At 42.8% G+C, this 20,633-nt stretch overlaps 2 protein-coding genes across 4 annotated transcripts in view; one reads left to right on the top strand and one right to left on the bottom strand.

Moving 5' to 3' along the window:
* LOC129165156 (E3 SUMO-protein ligase ZBED1) overlaps positions 1 to 20,633 on the bottom strand; it is a 267,126-nt gene that overhangs the window by 108,815 nt on the left and 137,678 nt on the right. The gene's annotated exons all lie outside the window — the stretch shown is intronic.
* Positions 285 to 20,554, top strand: pdik1l (PDLIM1 interacting kinase 1 like). Its single transcript, XM_015973291.3, has 3 exons — positions 285 to 417; positions 9,902 to 10,197; positions 16,560 to 20,554. Exons 2-3 carry the CDS (start codon positions 9,913 to 9,915, stop codon positions 17,298 to 17,300), a joined length of 1,026 nt encoding a protein of 341 aa, XP_015828777.1. The 5' UTR covers positions 285 to 417; positions 9,902 to 9,912; the 3' UTR covers positions 17,301 to 20,554.

Genomic DNA, 20,633 nt, shown 5'->3' on the forward strand with positions numbered 1-20,633 from the left:
GAACATGAAATGTAGGAATATATTTTCCTTTCAAATAAGATGTGCGACATAGTGTCCTGTATCAAACTAGCAATATACAGAATGTGTGACCTTAAAATGCATTGTAAACAAGATAAACACTGATTCAAAGACAGCATGTATAAAAATACATACTTTTAAAACTTAAAAGCGCACTTTAACATCAGATGGAAGTCTGTAAATATTCGGCGTCGGGCATTTATTTTGAAAGGCACAGGAAGTTCTCTGCTCTGACTTCTTGCTGCGCGCGCGCGCTGCGCTGCTCAGCAGCTGCACGTTCTCACGTCCAGTGTTTGACACACAAGCGTTTGACTGAGCGAGCAGAGCGTGTGCAGCGGTAATGGCTGCGAGGGAGAGTGAGGAAGACAACAAACGAACCTCCGAGAAGCGACTTTAAAGGTGAGCCTGGGAAGGTGACAGCGTTTGAAGAAACCACGCGTGTCTCTTTTTTAATTCCGCCATTGGGTTTTGTGTGGGGTGCGTTCTTGGCAGCCTTCTGCTGCAGGTGTTTTGTGTTTTGGGGCTGGTAGCACACACACGGGGGACAATAAACTGTCACTACCTTGCGGTTTTCACGCATGCCTCGCGTGCCCAGCTATTATCCTCATCTCCAGAGCAGTGAACTTTTTCTGGTTATAATCTCATAATCGCTCTAATCCCGACATTAATTCCCGCACCAACAGGAGGGTGTTGGATTCTTTGTTAGCTGGTGTTATCATGATTAGCTAACGTTAGCTGACAGTGACCAGGCCACTAGCTGCTAGCCTAGCCAATCAGGTTACCAGGTGACTGATTAACCTGTCTGTCTGCCTGCTGCCTGTCTGTCTGTCAGGAGAGCAGCTGTTTGTCACGAGAAACATTTATCATAAATCTCAACGGTGTCTAGTTTATTATCATTGTTAGTAGTTTTAAATGAGACATTTAATAATTAGGGTTTTAGCTATCCAAGGACAGGCAGATGTCAGCCTTCTGCTTCCTAAATGTGGCACATTTTTCATTTTTCCTTCAAGCACAAATCTTTGAACAACTAAGGGGACTCACTTCAGGTGTTTTTGCATTAGAATAAATTCAAAATGAGAAAAAGTTTAATATAAATGCATTACCTGTTTTAGGATGTCTGATATGGTTTAATTACCTTAATCATATGTTCTTATACAATCATTTGATTTAGTCTTGGTGTGTTTTTTAATCTGTTTTTTCGGAAAAATGGTGTAAAGTTCCCTGTCGGGAAGCTAATTCATGACCACAGTGTTTAGTTGGTTTAAATCAGTTTCCCCAGCTTTGTACAGTTTTAGGTCACATGCACATGTAGCTGGGTTTCTGTACAGCCAAATACTATTCACTGTCCATCTGGGAAGAAAGTCTTGAGTCCACACAAGTTGTTTTCAGCAAAATAATCCAGTGCATTGTGAAGGACAAGAGCAAGCCGAGCCTGTAGATGGCAGCAACTCTGCAAATCTTCAGTCTGCTGAAAACAGTTTCTTGGAATAACTAGGTGGTGGGCAACACCTGTCCTTAATGTGTGTACCAAAATCCTAACAGGAACGTGGTAAACGCAGAATGGTTTATTCGTGGTGTACGTGTAGAGTACACACGCTTCAGCAGCTGCTAGCTAGATGGAAATGGTGCTGTTGAACAAGGAGATGTGTCACCTTATTGAGATTAATATTTTCAACTCTGACAAATGAAAACACCAAGAATTCAAATAGTTAATTAAGCATAAACTCTGAACACAGAGCATTCTTCCTGTGTTTTTCTAATGGCTCTGTAGCCCTGCACATACTGAAGTAATGTGGATTTTTACTCTTTGTAACCAAAAACAGGAATTGTAAGTTAACTGGTGACTCAAAATAGTCTGAAACCATGTGCCTGTACTTGTGTTTGTAAACTGTATCTGATCGCAGGGTGTCAGGGCCACCCTACGGCAGCATTGATGTTCACCTCTCAGCTGAGCTGTTGGTAAAGGTTCAATGGCTTACGTTACAGTGCTGAGGTGAAGAGTGCGTCACATGTGTTGTTGCGCTCATCAGTGTTAGCTCCAGAGTTCCCATTTCCTTTGCCAGGTCGAAGGACACACAGCTGAGGGATTTCACAAAGATGTTTCATTCTGCAAGGCCAGGTCTCCGTAGAAATACGCTTATCTGTGCAAGTTACTGACGAGTCACGGTGGCACCAGCACATCATGCGTTGTTTCTTTAACAGAACAAACGAGAAAAGGTGCCACCTAGAGATGTCTCTGGACTAAATATGAAACCCAGTTCAGAGAGGTACCCAGAGGTTGTTCAACAAGGTAAACCTGAACTCATTAATACTCACCAGTCCTTGTACCTAATTTGAAATAAGTGTGTGTGTAAGTGGGTGAATATGGCCATGAAGGGTGTTCCTGTCTCTATAGCCCTTTTCAGAAGATGCACCTTGCCGGCAAATCAGCATTATACTGCCACCACGGTGCGTCTCCTGAACTCCTGAACATGGCATTGCTGGAATTGTGCGGCATTCGTGTCGCCATGCTTGGTAGTATTGCAGCAACACCGGACTTTCCTATTACGACTTGGTGCAACGGGGAGGTGTAATGATCACATGGTGAGTTTATGTTTATGTGTTTAGCAGACGCTTTTGTCCAAAGCGACTTACAAGTAATTATCAGCATGTTGCCCTTGAGGCTAACAATAACAAGAACATTGACATCAATCATGGATGAGGAGGGAACAAGGAGTGGACAGTAGAGAGGGGGGACGGGTGCAGGGAGGGTGCTAGTTTAGAAGATGCTCTCTGAAGAGCAGGGTCTTCAGGAGTTTCTAGAAAATTGAAAAGGAAACCGCAGTTCTGGTAGTGCTTGGTAGGTCTTTCCACATTTGTGGAACAATGCATGAGAAGCATGAGAAGCCAAGCTCCGGCTGGCAGCTACATTGAAAATGAAAGTAAACACAGGCAATACATTTCACTTTTGTTAACAGAATCTGCTGAGATGATAATCTGGAGTGCTGCAGAGCTCCAGAAGCGTCTCTCTGAGCTGGAGGTCAGATCGCCAGAGACTGCACGGGGACTGTGGAGGACAGACACTTTTGGGAGCGGCTTGATTAAAAAAAACTTGGGGAGCACGGCTTTGATCTCAACAAAAAGCAAGTTATGTCCAACAGAACAGAAGTTCGCGGCAGCGCAAAGACCGACCCCAGACCCCCTTTATACTGCCATCGCTTAATCTTATGTATAAAGGAAATGATTGCTCCACATTACCGCCACGGTCGGACTACTTACAAACCAAAGGCTCCCTGATGATGGACGGTTGACTTGTCCAGAGTGCTGTGCTACAAAGCATTACTGCTTAACAATCATGTAGAGCACGGATGGGCAATCCTGGTCCTTGAGGGCCGCAGTAATAATAATAATAATACATTTTATTTCAAAGCGCCTTTCAGGACACCCAAGGTCACTTTACAGAAAACACGTAATAAAATACAATAAAACAATAATAAAACCCAAACAAGAAAAAACAAAGAGAGAAACAGTTCAAGAAAATCTGAGGTTGTAGGCAGATTTAAACATGTGTGTTTTGAGTTTTGATTGGAAAAGGGTAAAACTGTCGATGTTCCTGATGTCTGGGGGAAGTGAGTTCCAGAGACGGGGAGCAGAGCGGCTGAAAGCTCTGCTCCCCATGGTAGCGAGACGGGCAGAAGGAACCGCAAGATGGATGGAAGAAGATGATCTGAGTGAACGGGATGGGGTGTGAATACTTATAAGGTCTGAGATATATGGAGGAGAGAGGTTGTGGATAGCTTTGAAGGTATGGAGGAGAATTTTGAAGATGGACCTGAATTTAACTGGGAGCCAGTGAAGCTGCTGGAGAACCAGGGTGATGTGGTGAAAGGAAGGGGTTCTGGTGATAATACGGGCTGCTGAATTCTGGACCATTTGCAGTTTATGAAGGAGTTTGTTGGGAAGACCATAAAGAAGTGAATTGCAATAGTCGATACGGGAGGTGACGAGGCTGTGGACGAGAATGGCGGCAGTGTGAGGGGTCAGTGAGGGACGGAGACGGTTAATGGAACGTAGATGGAAGTATGCTGACCGAATTAAGTTATTAATGTGAGCTTGAAAAGAAAGTGAGCTGTCAAGAATGACACTGTAGCGTTATGAAGTTAAACCAAGCGTCCGACCTTGGCGATGGTACTGTGTGAAGGGGCAGCTGTTAAGGGCAGACCATTATAAACTTCATAACGCTACAACACCCAGACTCTTGACGTGAGGGGAGGGGAGGGGGAGACTATGGCGCTGTCAATAGTTAAAGAAAAGCTGTCAGATGTTGAGAGGGTGGAGTTAGTGCCAACTAGAAGAAGTTCAGTTTTATTGCCGTTGAGTTTGAGGAAATTAGAGGTGAACCATGATTTGATTTCAGAGAGGCAGAGTGTAAGGGAGGATGGTGGGAGAGTTGAGTTGGGCTTACTGGAAATGTAGAGCTGGGTGTCATCCGCAAAGCAGTGAAACTGGATATTGAATTTGCGGAAGATTTTGCCGATAGGGAGGAGGTATACTATGAAGAGGAGGGGCCCCAGGACAGAGCCCTGGGGCACACCTGACTTGACTGGGGAGGGTTCTGAGGTAAAGGATTTTAACTGGATGAACTGAGTGCGGCCAGTAAGGTAAGATTGAAACCAGCTGAGGGGGGTGTGAGTGATGCCTAAGGAAGAGAGTCTATTGAGGAGGATGGGATGAGAAATGGTGTCAAAGGCCGCACTCGGATCGAGGAGAATGAGGATAGAGATTAAACCAGAATCAGCAGCAATGAGTAGGTCGTTAGTGATCTTGATGAGAGCTGTTTCTGTGCTGTGGTGGGGACGGAAACCAGACTGAAACTGTTCATAAAGGTTATTGCGGGTGAGATGGGAATGGAGCTGAGATGCAACAGTTTTCTCTAGGACTTTGGAAATGAAGGGAAGATGGGAAATGGGACGCAGGTTATTGAAATCATTGGGATCTAAACCAGGTTTTTTTAGAATAGGGCTGACTGAAGCAGATTTGAATAGGGATGGGACCGTACCAGAGGATAGTGAGGAATGAATAATGGCTGTTATAAAAGGGAGCAGAGAAGAAAGGCAGGATTTAACAAACTGTTGGAATAGGGTCCAGTTGCAGTACAGCAGGTTTTAGTTGTTTCTCTTCTTAAACACACCTGGTTTGAATCTGCTGCTGTTTAACAGGCTGCTGCAGAGCCTGATGAGCTGCTGAACATGTGATTTATCCAGAAACCTGTGTGTTGGAGCAGAAACACAACTAAAACATGCTGGATAGCGGCCCTCCATTACCAGGATTGTCCACTCCTGATATAGAGGTAAAAGTCAAAGTTTTCTATATCTAGTGTGGCTAGATCACCATGGTAACAGACTAACTCATAACATGCTTGCTCATCATATAATGTAGGTTTAGTCAACAGCAGCTTATTTACACCGTGCGTGTGGCAGCAGTTGTCCTCCTTTGAGTTCGCAGCTCTGGAGGTTAATGGGTGACGGTGTCTAAACACAGCAGTTCTGCTGCTGCTTGGACTCTTTACTGCTAAAACCAAATTAAGTAGCCATTTTACTTACCACTTGACTTAAATGGTGAAACCCAGCCAGCTGTCTGCATGTTTAAAGAGCTGTTTTGTTTCACAGCTCTTTAAATAAACAACTGAATTACCAACAATCTCACTACTTCATGCATCTGTCAATATTTTTTAATTAACTTGCAAAAATCTTTAGTTTACCTCCTGTATTATTTAGTTTTCACAGTGAAAGGGGAATTAAAGTAAAACTAAAAACACTGGAAATAAGCAAAAGTAAAGCTTTAAAATGGCTGTGAGAAACGAGAATGAGCCCCCCCCCCCCCCCCCCCCCCCCACCCCCCCCCGGTGGCTACAAAATCCCCTCCCACCAAAAATATGATCTTTTACTTAAGATTTGGGTACAACATGTCAGTGTTGCATAAGGCTGGGAACCTCACGGCACCTTACGATAAGATTAGCGGTACATGTCTCACGATACGATAACATCTCAGTTCTGTGGCACAGCTGCTGAAGCACTAAACATGGTTTTCCCTAACTGGGTTCTGTCACATTGATGAAGGCGAGCTTAAGCTTGCATGCATCCTCGGTCGGTGACACGATCTGAACGAGCTTGAAGAGTTGTTACATTAACTGGTAAATAGTAAAAATATAATTCCAGGGTAAGGTTGGACAATCGGACATGTGATTATGGAATAGTTCTCCAGATGGGACCTTAAATGCCTCCAGGCATTTTTTATATGTCCATCAAGGATACAACTAGGGATGTGTATTTTTGAAATTCTGGCGATACGATACGTATCACGATACAGGGGAAATGATACGATATATCACGATATATTGCGATACATTCAGTCAGACGTTACAAGCAATTTTTTTACTGAATTTATTGTAAGAATGTTCAATAAACAGTCCAAACTGATACGTAACATGTTTAACATGAGGTATCTGAACCATGATGGAGGGATTTACATTTCAGTGGTAGAAACAAAACCCGCTGCTCACTGCTGCCAACAAGCGGGCGGCGATTGAATTGCGCTAAACGAAAAGAAAATACACAAATGTTTGCATGTAAATTCTTTCAGGATTTAGATACACGGCTTTTGAATATCGATATAATATTGCTGGGAAAAGTATCACGATATATAGCCATATCGATATTTTCTTACATCCCTAGATACAACCATTACTGTAGACAAGTAGACACGTTTGTCCAACCACTTGGAATATTAAAATAATATCTAACTCGCCTAGGGCTGCAACAACGCATCGATAAATTCGATGAAAATCGATTACTAAAAGCGTTGGCAACGAATTGCGTCATCGATTCGTTGTGTCGCACAACTCTTCCAAAAGCGCCCCCCCGCCCACCGTTGCGCGCAGACCAGAGCAAGTCAGATCAGCGCGAGGGAGAGCCGCAGATCAGCGCGAGGGAGAGCCGCAGATCAGCGCGAGAGAGAGCCGGTACCGGCAGATCAGCGCGAGGGAGAGCCTGCAGACTTGCGCTGCTGCGAACCGGTTCCGCAATGTTGCGCAGCGATCCAGGCAGCTGCTTCCAGCGCACGGTCCATTCTCAAAGTGGCAAAACCAAAAAACTATAATTAGCACACGATCGTTCTTGTCTGCACATGTTCTCTATTTTCTGTCTTATTTGTGCCTGAAGCGCGCTACTGCGGAGCTCATCACCTGTGCTGTGGTGATGTCACCTCACGCAGCATCGAAAACGCGCTCTGCGCTTTGCGGTCAGGAGATCTCTTTGATCTGCTCAAAAGTAACTGATGAGGTGAAAAGGTAAGAATCCAGGCAACAGATTTTCTGGAGAATTAAGAGGAGATGCAGGAAGATGAGAGACAGACAGGACAGGAAAATAGTTAAATAAAAACAAGAAAAAGTAAAATGTAAGTAGATTTATCTCCACTACACGTTTTTTACCTGTATAAAACAATAAGTTATACACATGTCATATTTATACATCTGATACAATTCAGATCACCTTCAAAACTCAGTCACACCCAGGGCCGTTTCAAGACATTTTGGGGGCCAAGGCAAAATGCCCCCCCCCCCCCCAATAACTGGGTTCCCCAGAAGCCTCTGTGTAATTCATGCCCTCTCGAGGAGTATTACTTATACTGTGTTTATAAAAGCCCCTCAGACATTACTGACATGTTCTAATATTATCAGATGAAAAACTAAATTATCAGACATGCTGTCTCATCTGCTTCTTTTCTAAACTTGCAAAAAGTAACAAAACAATTTGAAAGCCACTATTTGTGGATTCTCTGAAAGTTTCCATGGAGTTTGTGACAACTTATTTTTTCATTGATCCTATCGTCTAATCTCACAGCTGAAACAAGCATCCTTAATAATCTGTAAACAGGAAGCTTACCGATGCTGTAGTAAAACAAAAGGTATAATAATTTATTATTAATAAAACCTTGTTGCAGCACTAAAGCATAAAAATGAGATTTTGCATTAAATATGCAAAATATTTAGATATTAACTGTTTTAGAGCCCTTTAATTGGCAGAATCTGATATTAATTTAGTTCTTACAAAAAATGGGTCCCAACATGGTTTGTGTGGCGTTGCCATAGTGTGACGTCATAGGCACAGATCCCCTGTCCTCTTGTTTGGAAATGGAAATATGGTCACCCTACATTAAACAACCTGTCCACCCGGGCTTTTGCGCTGCAGAGACGCTTCGCTGCCTATGACTTTGAATGTTAGTTGAGAGTCAGTCTCATGCAGACTGACCAATGAAGAGAGGGCCTCAAGTTAAGACCCTCTCCTCATTGGTCAGTCCACACGAGGTGGGTCAAAGGTTACTCTGGGCGGGTTACGTGTTGTCAGGCATTCAAGTATTGAGTATATTTACTGCATATTACAGTAAAATATTCTGTATGTGACCATATTATGGTGATCCTTGGGTCATGATGATGGAGCCCTTGAATATTGTTGCCCAGGGTACAACAAAGTGTTAATCTGGCCCTGGTTCCGCCGTCACATTCCCGCAGAAACTGGTTGATCACACCGGGGCCAGACTACTAGCATGTGGTTTTACAACCACAATGTCCTCAGAAGCAAAAACGCTTTTAAAAGGGAGGGAGGAGTCCTAACTGTTGCTGCAGGCGTGTTGTGTGAGAGTGCAGTTATATACTGGTTAATATATTTTTGGGTTCAGTTGCTTTCATGTGGCCTAATGTGAGTCTATTTGGGATCATTGGAGTGATCAGCAGCATTTCTTGATGTGACTTTATCGCAAGGAGGATGGCATTCATTTACTTTTGTTTTATTTGGTATTTTTTCAGTCATTTTTGGAAATAGTGATCAATTTTGATTAATTCACAGCCTATGTTTAATTACATTTAAAATAAATGTCAACAGATGAGATCAAACAAAACAGATGAGAATTGCCCTTAAGCTGTTTAACTTGGACCAAGCATTTTAGGTCACAGGTAGATGTAGCTTAGGGTCTCTGTCTATACACCTTATAAGACAATTTAGGTGATGGCATGTTGTTTTTCTGCTATTGAACTGTTTTCTAATAATGTTGTGTTAAATAAAGTGAAGGAAGGAGAGAAATAACGTTTCCCTAGCAGTTTTTAAAAATTTCCCCATGTAATCCGATTAATCGATTAATCGTGTCGAGACCCCATCCGATTAATCGATTATCCAAATAATTGTTTGTTGCAGCCCTAAACTCGCCTTTCAAAGCCTCATCATTGCCAGAGCGGATCAACCTTGAACAAAAGCGTCCGCAAGGGTCCAATAAAAGTTCGACAATAAAATTGTCCACCAGAAGTCTTGCATCTAATCCAAGAAAAGACACTGCTGGAAACTTTAAAAACGACTTTAAGATGTGTCCTTTTCTTACACAAACTTCATTAGCATCCTCATTTTAGCTTCCAACTTTAAAAATATTAACATATCATCCAACCTTAGTTTAGGGCCACATGGGTGCTGCATTTGGTTGGTTATTCAAATAAGGAAGCAAATAAAAGTAAAGCCAGTCATCTTGGCTTCAATGAGCATCAAGAGGCCTGTGTTGGGGGAGCGTTGATCATGAAAAATCAGATATTTTTTGTTGTGAAATGTCTCTGATAATACAAAGCCTAAAATATTCTGAGTTCACATGTCCAGATGACTGCAGGCACTGGCTTTAGTCGGTGGGTTCAGAGTGGAGCTATTTGGTGGTGGTCAGTGACTTTCATTCTAGTAGCATCCCTCAAGCAGTGGTGAGATTTGATCAAGTTAAAGAGTTAATATACCCACCCAAAAGTAGTTTTTCCATTGTTGTTGACTTGCTAAGTCAACCTGTCAGATGAAGTTAACCACTTGTTTCTCCACAGTGAGGACTAGGATGGTAAGCAGCCAGCCGAAATACGAGCTAATCCAGGAGGTGGGGCGCGGCAGTTACGGCGTGGTCTATGAAGCAGTGGTGAAGCGTACACGGGCCCGGGTGGCGGTGAAGAAGATCCGCTGCCACTCTCCAGAGAATGTGGAACTTGCCCTGAGAGAGTTCTGGGCCTTGAGCAGCATCCAGAGCCAGCACCCAAACGTCATCCACCTGGAGGAGTGCATCCTACAGCGAGATCACCTGGCCCAGAGGATGAACCACGGCTCCAGCTCCCCGCTCTATCTCGAGGTGAGGATGCAGAATTCACTTCAACAGCTAATCTTGAGGATCGACTGTGAACCCTTTGTTGTAGGGTGTTGGTTGACATTCTATTTCAGCTCTAGGCTAAATCTTTTGGGATTACAGCTGTGGACAGAAGTTTAGAGAATGACTAAAGTGTTGATTTAGGCGACAGCTGCTGGTTGGTTTTAAACCTGTCTGTCAGATGTCTCTATGGTTAACTGGTTATAAGCAGTTCCTCAGCTCCAAAGGCTTGACAGTGACAGGAGGTTTGTACAGAGTGAACTGTGTTCATTCTTCTTTAGCTAGACAAACCAACCCAACTGAATTTACTCATGACCACAGTTTATAGAACACGTGTTTCTGCATTTACTCCACAGTGCAAACAAATAAAACCAAAAGCAGTGGATGGTTTTTTATTGGTCAGTTTTATATTATTTAATGTATGTTAGGGTTCGTTCTTGTGAATGTTTTCTAACTTCCTTTTGTCCCTTTAGCGGGCCTGCTTCTTGTAACGTTGCACCTGCGTTTAACTATCTAGCTAGCTAGCTGCGCGTTAGTGTGCAGCTGAAGGACTGGCTGAGGTTCAGGAAGCAAAAGTAGTTTGCTGGTTTCTGATGTTTTATACTGGTATGAAAGTGGATCTGACTGGGTGGACTGCACCTTTTAACAGTCGCTGCTTCACCTGAACAGAAACAGCTTTGTTTGATTCACAGACCAGTTTTCTTTGGCATTTACTGTAATATAAATATCCTTTATAATTACCTGTCCAGGTAAGAGTGGCAGAGCAGGTTTAGTTATAGTTTGAGTTGTCAAATGTCCTACCTTCTAACCATTAATAGTACTTGAACAGCCAGCTGAGCTGGTTTTAAATTGGTTGAGAATGAAGTCTGAGTGCAGGATGAGCTGCAGGTGATCAGCACTAAACAACGTTGATTGGAATGTGCTGATCACATAATTTTCATGGAAATCGAAACACTTTTTCCATTTTTAGTTTTCTGAGTTCTGCGTGTTTAACCCTCTGGGGTCCGTGGACGCGTATCCGCGTTTTTGAACAGGTCTGATTTGGGACGCTGTAGCAGCAAGACTCCGCCTCCCTGAGTTTCGGTTTCAGTTCAGCTTTAAAAAGGAGATTATAAACTACACCCCAGTTTTAAAATTTTGTTAATAGGCAACGTAAAAGCGGAGTTATGCTAAACTAAAAAACGACCTATTTTTAGACAATCTGATAACCAGCAGTTTAGTAATCCGTGAGAGGGAATGTGCTTGTGAACATAAACCCACAAAAACATGAGATCCTTTTGCTGTTGGTGGAAGTCTCACATATTCAGTTGATTAAAAGCATCATCATGTAGCTGAGAGAGAGAGGAAGGCCGCACGGGCAACCAGATGTGCGCAAAAAGGAGCCGCTTGGCGGAAAGTAGTGGCGCGAGCGGAGTAATAACAAACAATAAGACAGATATTAACGGTAAACTTCATACTTTGAAGCGATCTGGACAGATTTATTGTCTCTGCAGTTTAGTAGGCTTTTATTAGGCTTTAATAAAGGATGATGAGAAGGATAAATGTCCACCAGGCAGTTCAGATAGTACAGCTGTTTTTGAACTGGAATCAGAGGAAGTGGGCGGAGACTCGCAGCCAGAGTCTGAGGCAAACCGCGAGGATGTTGATGACGATGTGGCAGATCCATCCATCCTCATAGAAGAGTTGGGTCATGATGAGGTAGAGGATGAAGGCAGAGATCCAGCTCCTCGGAGATCCAACAAGAGGAGTGGGCGGCGCCGTGCAGCTGTCAGATCTCGGCGTGAGACAGAGCCACTCCCCACTCCAAAATGCATGTACATTATTGCCAAATTAATAAAATAGGTATAAATTCCGATAGTCCAGGTAGTCCTGAATAAAATGATACCCCATAAGGCAATATTTATTGTTTTTATTAGAAAATACAAAAGAGAAACCAAAATGAGTCAAAAACGGACCCCAGAGGGCTAATAATTTATTTTTTTCATTTGTTATTTGCTATATTTAGTCATATTTTTTTTATAAATTTACAGTCTAGATTACCATTCTAAATTATAAAAAACATTCGTCATAAATGTTTGTTGGTTTCACAGTAAAATAAACAACTTTTTTCCAATTCGGATTTTGTGTTTTTGAGTGATTTAAGGTCTAATTAATATGCAACCCCTTTATGTCCAAATATAAAAAATAAGTATAAATTCATAAAGTCCAGGTTGTGCTGAAAAGATTGATACCATGTAAGGCAGTGGTTCTGGCTTTTATTTTGGAAATACAAAGGAAAACTCTAAATTAGTCAAAAACGGCAAATTACACCCTGGACCCCAGAGGGTTAATGTAGAGGAGGGCTGGACCCCCCCCCCCGTACGGGGCTGCACCTTTCCTTCCAGATTTTCCTTTGATGTTTTCATGATCCTGAAGAGCACCTGGGACACCCACAGAAAATATCTGCAGCATTCCCACTGTTGCGCTCACTCCCACCTGCCTGAAGCTCATGGCACCAGTTTCTACATTTACAACAACTCCCTGGCAGAAAGATTAGTGCGTACAGTATAAACAGTGTGATAAACACGTGGAGACCCTTGATTTTGGCCGAGATTTTCTCTTCCGTATTTATTCTCTTGGTGAATCCTGTCCCGGAGTTCCGTGAATTTCCAGTGAAGGTGAGGTGGTGAGTTGGATTGTCCCTCTTCTCAGCATTTCGGCAGCCTGTCATGTTGCAGTGCTTCCCCGCTGCGTGACGGCGGCCTCTCAGGCCTGTTTACAGGCTCTGAGCAGCTCACTGGCCTATTGTCAGACTGTTCATTCAGTTTTCTGCAGCGCCAGCACTGGACACGTTCCCAGAATTCCTTTCTCCCTCTCCCTCTTTAACTGCTGTGTGACGTTCCAGTGTGTGTTTACAAAGGGGCCGGTGATAATAGGGTGGAATTATCTGACAACTGTGGGAGTTTTCCTCTGTTGCTTCTGCTTGGTGGATTCGCTCGACCAGTGACGCAGCACACACATGACAGCTTTTTTTGTGGCAGGTTTTCTATCTTCTGCACATTGCTCAGGATGTCTGTTGCATGAAAAGGAGGTTAAATCTAAAGCAAATGATCCCATGGAGCAGATTGTATATGGGGAAAGGGGTTGTTGCATAGATCAGATGTCACAAATGCAAAGATCACCTGTAATTTTAGCTAGGAGAATCTGTACCTCATTACAGTAGAGATAGATTTTGATACTAAAAACCAGATATTTGTGGTTTTCAAGACTGAATTTAGTTTGAAAACTCAGGTCAGACGCTTCCAAGACACGTCCAGTGTTATCTCGAGATCTCGTTCCGTAGGAAAGAAGGCGGTAACACTGCTGCCACCCTGCTGTCAGAGTTAGAATTACAGCACGTTTAGTTCTTGGAACCTGTAAGAGAATCTGGTGGTTTGGTCTCACTGTTCTAGATCAGTGGTTCCCAACCTTTTTCCCAAGGGATCCGTTTTTTACCAGTAAAATTTTTGACGACCCCCTCCCATTCTCTCTTCCAGTACAAACATTATTAAGAAATGATAAAATTGTTCAAACACATTTTAATATGCTTTGATGCAATAGATAACAGTAATAGTAGGCTCCAGTACAGAACAAAGTCATTAACCAAAGCAAACAGAGCATAATGTGCTTGACAGTTTGTATTACTTTTCTGAACACATTGTTTCTTGTAAACACTGATGAATCAATCATTCCTTTCAATAAACGTTTGACACATAAAAAATACACTGAGCAAAATGTACTTAAATGTGTATATTACTGGTTATACTAGATTATTTACTGTAAAGGCTGTGATTAATCCACCAGTCCTATCTTTAATGAACTTTTGACACTTGAAAATAAAACCGTGAGCTGAGCAAAATGTTCTTAAAAGTGTGTTACTCTTTCTGTACTAATTATTTCCTGTCTTAATATCAGTAAACTTTTCACTCATGAAAAAAATTGTGAGCACAATGTAGGCTATAAACAAGTAATAAATGAAGTTTTAACCCCTTAAAGTGGAGAGGTCCTGGCGACCCACTGAGAGGCTTTGGCGCCCCCTTGTGGGGGTCGGGACCCCCAGGTTAGGAACCACTGTTCTAGATGAGGTACATGGAAGCAGGGCGTTAGCAATGCTAGTAGTTAGCTTTTGGAGCTTGTTAGGGTGATAGAACTGGTTTGTTTATCAAATATAAAGGGACAGTCAAACGTTGCACAGGGTTGTTTAACAGAGCATACACTGAACGAAGTTAGAGGCCCAAGAAAGCTAACAAGGTGACTTCTGCTTATTTTTATTGAGATAAATACAATTTCAAATCATTCAGTCATGTAAAGTGTCTAATGTAACAGATATGTGGCCTTAGAAAGAGGATGCCCTACAGATGGTTTTAAAGTCAGATGCAGGACAAGTTGTCTGTCGTAGAGCTCTCCCTGCTGATTTCTAATGCCCAGCCAAGACACTTTCTTTAGTGCCCCCTACTCTGACCACCAGCATGGTGTTTTGTATTTCTGTCTGAGTGCTTTTGTGTTCTCCTTGTGTCCAAAAACGCCTTAAATGCATCTTGTATGTTTTGCACTTACACCTTTTCATGTTGTTTGTATTTGCTACAAACCTCAGACTCAACTGGATGGGAGGACCCAGCCTTTCCGTTGTTTCAGCTCTCTTGTTGGACTCTTGTTTCCTATCGATCAGGCAGCTGCTGCAGCTCAAAGTGCATGCTAGATAGATGGATGGATGAATTTTATTAATCCCAGGCTGGGAAGTTGCAGTTGCTAATTGGCATGCAAGGTTTCTGCCAAGGTTTTGTTTTGGCAGGATAAAAAAAATCACTAACTAGAACCAATTGAGTTCTGTTTCTCAAAGCTGGAAATGAAACTTTTAATTAAATGATTTTCTGAGTCTGGAATAGTTTTGACCCATATAAAACCGTGAGGTGGACATTATTTAGCATGTTTTGAATTTTCCAAGTTTTGTTCAAAATCAGACTTGTTTCCTTAGGTACTATAACTACTAGTAGCCTGGCAAGCCATCCTATATATATATATATATATATATATATATATATAGTCAGACCATGACCCCTGAAACATCTCAGTCTTTGATCGGAACATGTGCTTGTCTTTTAGACTGTCTCTGCACACACTTGGGCAGCGCTAGGACCAATCAGAGCATCACAGGGTATCCGCGGGTCCTTAAAAAGTCTTAAAAAGCCTTAAATTTGCTTTTCCAAATTTAAGGCCTTAAAAATCCTTAAAAATTACAAATAATCCTTAAAAACAGTTTCCAAAGGTCTTAAATTACCAAAGACCCAATAAACAAGATTCTTTTATTTCTGTAAAATTTTCGTGAATTTCTAGTTAGTGTTCAGCATTTTTTGTGTATGATGTAAGCGGAACCGTACACATTCAGTTGGTTGTGAAAGGGGGCTATTTTTAGTTGAGCACATTAGCTGGTTAAGCTAGTGGGAGCTTGTGCCATGGGGAAGTGCAAGTTTAATGGTAATTGGATGGCTAATCCCACGTTCACGACGTGGTTAGCACCGGTTCCAGGCAATAGCTGGAAATTATAGCTTAAATTTAATTTTAAAAATAGCTTAAATTTGGTCAAAGTGGCCTTAAAAAAGGTCTTAAAAAGTCTTAAATTGGGCACCCTTAAACCTGCAGATACCCTGGCATCAAACAAAGTGACCCATTTGTCACTACAGAAATGAGTCAATGGGGCAGTTCACCGTACACCACTGAATAAATGTAGGAGCAAATACATCCTTATTCAATATAAGGTACTTCAGTACCTACTGTATGTGTACTCGTGTCTCAAAGAAAAGCCCAAGTCTAAATTGTTCAGAGTAAATGCCAAAGGATGCTACGATCCGATCATGTGATCAGATCAGGTCCTTATCACGGGATATTCAAAGGATTGGAATCGGGTATAGAGCATAGAGCGCTGTGATTGGCTACACACACAACTTGTACGGCCATTGGTTGACCTGCCAATGCTACAATGGAGTGTGGCTAGACCGACCAGCAGAGGAAAATCTTTAGCTACTGGTGGTCTAGAGTTCTCCGTACCTGCCTGTTTCCCTGAGATCCACCTATCTGGTTTCTGTATTGAAACATCCCTAATCAATTTTATGAATTAATCCTAATTTCTCATCTGAAATGTTTTATTCCTAAATTCATCCATGTCTTTTCCACACAACTATCGGCCTGTTGCTGTAAAATCACACAGTCCTTGAAAGTCGGTGAGAGACTGCTGCTGGACCAAACGAGCACCTTTGAGGACTTCATCACATGTTTGTGTCTTCTGCTGATTCACGTTTTAACACGTTCTTCCTTTTCTGTTTGATCTGCAGCTTGTGGAAACCTCTCTCAAAGGTGAGATCTCCTTTGACCCTTGCTGTGCCTACTACTTGTGGTTTGTCACGGACTTTTGTGATGGAGGGGACATGAACGCATACCTGCTGTCCCGAAAGCCCAGCCGGAAGACCAACACCAGCTTCATGCTGCAGCTGGGCAGTGCCCTGGCCTTCCTGCACCGAAACCAGATCATACACCGCGACCTCAAACCAGACAACATCCTCATCTCGCAGGCGTGCACGCCTGCCGGCTCATGCGAACCCACTCTCAAGGTGGCCGACTTTGGTCTGAGCAAGGTTTGCTCCACCTCAGGGCTCAACCCAGAGGAGCCAGCCAGCGTCAACAAGTGCTTCCTGTCCACGGCGTGTGGAACAGACTTCTACATGGCTCCAGAAGTCTGGGAAGGCCATTATACAGCCAAGGCTGACATTTTTGCCCTGGGGGTGATCATTTGGGCCATGGTGGAACGCATCACCTTTGTAGATGTGGAGACTCAGAAGGAGCTGCTGGGGAGCTACGTGCAGCAGGGCTCAGAGATTGTACCGCTAGGGGAGGCTCTGTTAGAAAACCCAAAGATGGAGCTGCTGATCCCTGCCAGGAAAAAGAGCATGAACAGCCACATGAAGCAGCTGATCAGGGAGATGCTGTCGGCCAACCCTCAGGAACGGCCCGACGCCTTTGAACTGGAACTCCGATTGGTCCGTATCGCTTGCAGAGAGCTGGACTGGGACACGTGATGGACGGGCAAAGCGGACCATGAACTTGAGCCATCCAGCACATCTCGTCTGCTGTTGACCTTCGATACTGTGGCGTTGTGGTTTGTAACTAGGAAGGAATAGTTAGAATAGACTTTTATGTCCTAAGCACACTCGGTCTTCTACTAGCTGTGTCTTTGCAATGAAAGAGAGAGGTGTGATACCCACAGCTGCTGCTGCTGCTGCTGCTCCGAACTGCAGCTTCGTCTCAGGCCGTTCACATCACAGCATCACTTCCTCCTCACACGGAAGAACCAAACTACCCCAAACACCAGTCAGAAGGAACCAGTCACTTGTCTTCAATACCATCATCAACTCGGTGCTAATTGTGACGAAATGCAATACGAGACATTTCCCTGTGATTTATTTTGCTTCTTCCAGTGTTTGTTCAGGATTCAAAGGGCCCATGAAACCCCAGACACCTCAGCTGCTGGATTATGTTTGAAAAATGTTTACAGCCTGGCAGAATGCCGTCACCACCACCAGCGTTCTTACTGTTTCTAATAGTGGCATCGTGATTTGAGCCTAGTTTGGCATCGGATGCATTTTTACCCTGAATGCTCAGGTAATGAAAACAAACAGCATGATGGTATTTGTAGACAAACGTCAGATCTTTGGTGCTTAGTGATTCCTGCTTCGCTTTCTATCAGCTGCTGCTTTGCTTCAATGGGTGGAGACCTTTCGTCCTTATCAGCAAGAACCCAGCCCGCGGACACTTGGGCTACATTTTCTGTTCTTACGTTAAAACTCAAGATGAGTTGACTGGTCCTGGGTGAACACCCCCCCCCCCCAAACCCCACCCCCACCAGTTGACAAGAATGTATGACAATCAAGAGCAGTTGCTTTTATTTCAATCCAGCTTTAAACACTTTACTGAGGAGAGCTGAGAAGATCCAGTAGTCATTTTCAGTGTCGCATTTTTTCTTACTGGCGTCGCCAAACTCCGTTCAGACATCAGACGGGATCCTGCTGCACCACTTAAGCATCATCACCACACGGTGGTCAGTCATTTCTGATTAACGTTTTTTATTTAGTACTTTTCTAAAAAACTCCTGAACAAAGTCTACTTGTCACGAATCTCAAAAGACCGATGGTAACTTATTCTTAGAGCAGTTAACTTTTGTTCCCTTTTTAGGCAGCTGGACTTTTAGTTTAAATCTGAGCACTTAAATCAAGTTTCTTATCCCTGAATGAGATTTTTTCAGATTTTAAGATGGCGTGCTAGGGTGACCCAGAACAAAAATCTGTTTTGACAATAAAGTTTATAAGTCGTGAAAAAGTCGACGTTGAGCCTAAATATGATTTCCATCGAAAAACAAAATGTACTTGGAGTTAAAAAGTGAAAGGCCTGTGCAACTGAAATATGGTGACCGAATATTTCAAAACAAGTTTTAATCGGAACAAATTCTAGCTTCTCACGTATCTGGAGGTAGATGTTCTAAGACTTGGTGTGAAGGACGTTCCACGTGCTCTGCTGCAACAGGAACAAACTCATGTTTTTTTAGTTTCCTGGCAGACGTTTACTCAGAATCTTCAATCTAAAAGCACTAAGAAACAGACCAAGTACTTCATTCTTAGAAATCATATGTAGACGTTTGAGTTGTCTGAGAGGGCCTAAAATGCCATCGTGTGATTGATAGTTGCTTAGATTTAATAAGAAATAATTGTAGGTTTGCCGTTTTTGTCCAAACATTTAAACATGCTGAGATTTACTTTCAAATCACTAAAATACAACAAACATCATTCCGACTTTAGTTTTACTGAAATGGATGCTCCAGATGGGTTTCTGGTGCTCATTGATGAGCAGTGAGGAATCTTATGGTTTTCTCACTTTTAGTTAAAACTCCTTATTTTCCCTAAACATTGTTAGCTTCTATGTAGAATTGTAGATTGGCTGAAGAAGGAATCTCTACATCTTTTGTTTAAAAAAAGACTTCCTGTATGGTTTTTGTTTTCTCCGTCTACCTTCTGATGGATTGGCTGTGTTCCATGAAGCTTCCTATAAGACCTCTCTAGTAGATCTAACTTCATTTGATGGGCTTTGGCCGCCGGCGTGCCGTTGATTTCATTAAAAGTTATGTTTTGAACCATGAAAGGCAGTAGAAGTGATCAGAGTAATCCTTGAACTATGGGTAAAACATGCAACAGCTAATCGTACCACCCTTTAGCTTCAGAACCCGTTTAATGATGTGAAACAGAGACTGCTTGTGTTTAAGGGCAGTGGCATGAATATTTCCATGCTCAAACCTGAATGTGTACGAGGATGTCAGTGGAAGCACTTTTATTCAGTCGTTTTTATTTATTCTTCCTAACTACCTAGTGCATTACGTGGCGGAGCTGTGAGGCTGGCTCGGGTGCGATAAAGGTGTTTGTATTTGTTTACCCGGCGGAGCACAATGCTGGTCTCTAGTCCTGCTTATGCATGCAGCAGCTCTCACCTTCAGGGAAGAGAAGACGTCTGCACACAGCCTCCTTCACGAGCCACAGGTTCTCCGCTCTCCTTTTTCTTAATGCTGTTGTTTGACTCAATCTCATCACCGTGTTACGGCTCGACGTTTCCTCTGGCGACAAATTTTACAGTAATCCATTTCGACAAGCCTCTCACGAGCTAATTCTAAGCCTATTAAGTTGTTGCAGAACTTGACTGAGGATCACGTCAGGACTGCTTTTTTTTCCTTTTAGTGTATTCTTCCTTCAACTTGTTACAAAACCCCAGAAAAGCCAGGCACCCATGGCTTCTTTGCTGCTCTCAAATGAAACGGAAAATTCAATTTTCCTCAATTTGTTGCCCATTTTAATGTGCAGGATGGCCTTTCTTCCTTCGTTCAGCTGCAACAGCTTAACTCCATGCCCCGATGCGACTTAGATTTGCTTTCACTTTTCCTCTTTAGACACGAGAGTGGCCTCACGGATGTTGCAGTGAAACAGAATTGGCAGAAATAGTTAGAGATGCGTTTTTGCAGTATTCCACGATAATGTTGGGGCTTTTCACGAGCAGTGAAGTTCAAAGTCTGTAGATCACCAGTGTTTCCAAGAGGATCATGGGTAGTGTGATTTCAGACCAGATTTTTGCCTTCTAGAAAATAAAATGAGAGGAAGGTAGCTGGCTTCCTGTGAGGTTTGAGCTGTTTGCCAAACACGTCTGGGGATTTCCACCTTCTGATTTGTTTCTTTTGCACATATGTAAATAATGTAAAGGATCAACAGGTGTCAAATAAAGCTGATGTACAGATGAACTCCATGTGCTCTGTTTTCAAGAGAATCACATTGTTTGACTAATGAGTTGCTGTAATTCCTTTTCTCATCTTTTTTTCT

Source organism: Nothobranchius furzeri, chromosome 19 (genome assembly GCF_043380555.1).
Source record: "Nothobranchius furzeri strain GRZ-AD chromosome 19, NfurGRZ-RIMD1, whole genome shotgun sequence".
NCBI lineage: Eukaryota > Metazoa > Chordata > Actinopteri > Cyprinodontiformes > Nothobranchiidae > Nothobranchius > Nothobranchius furzeri.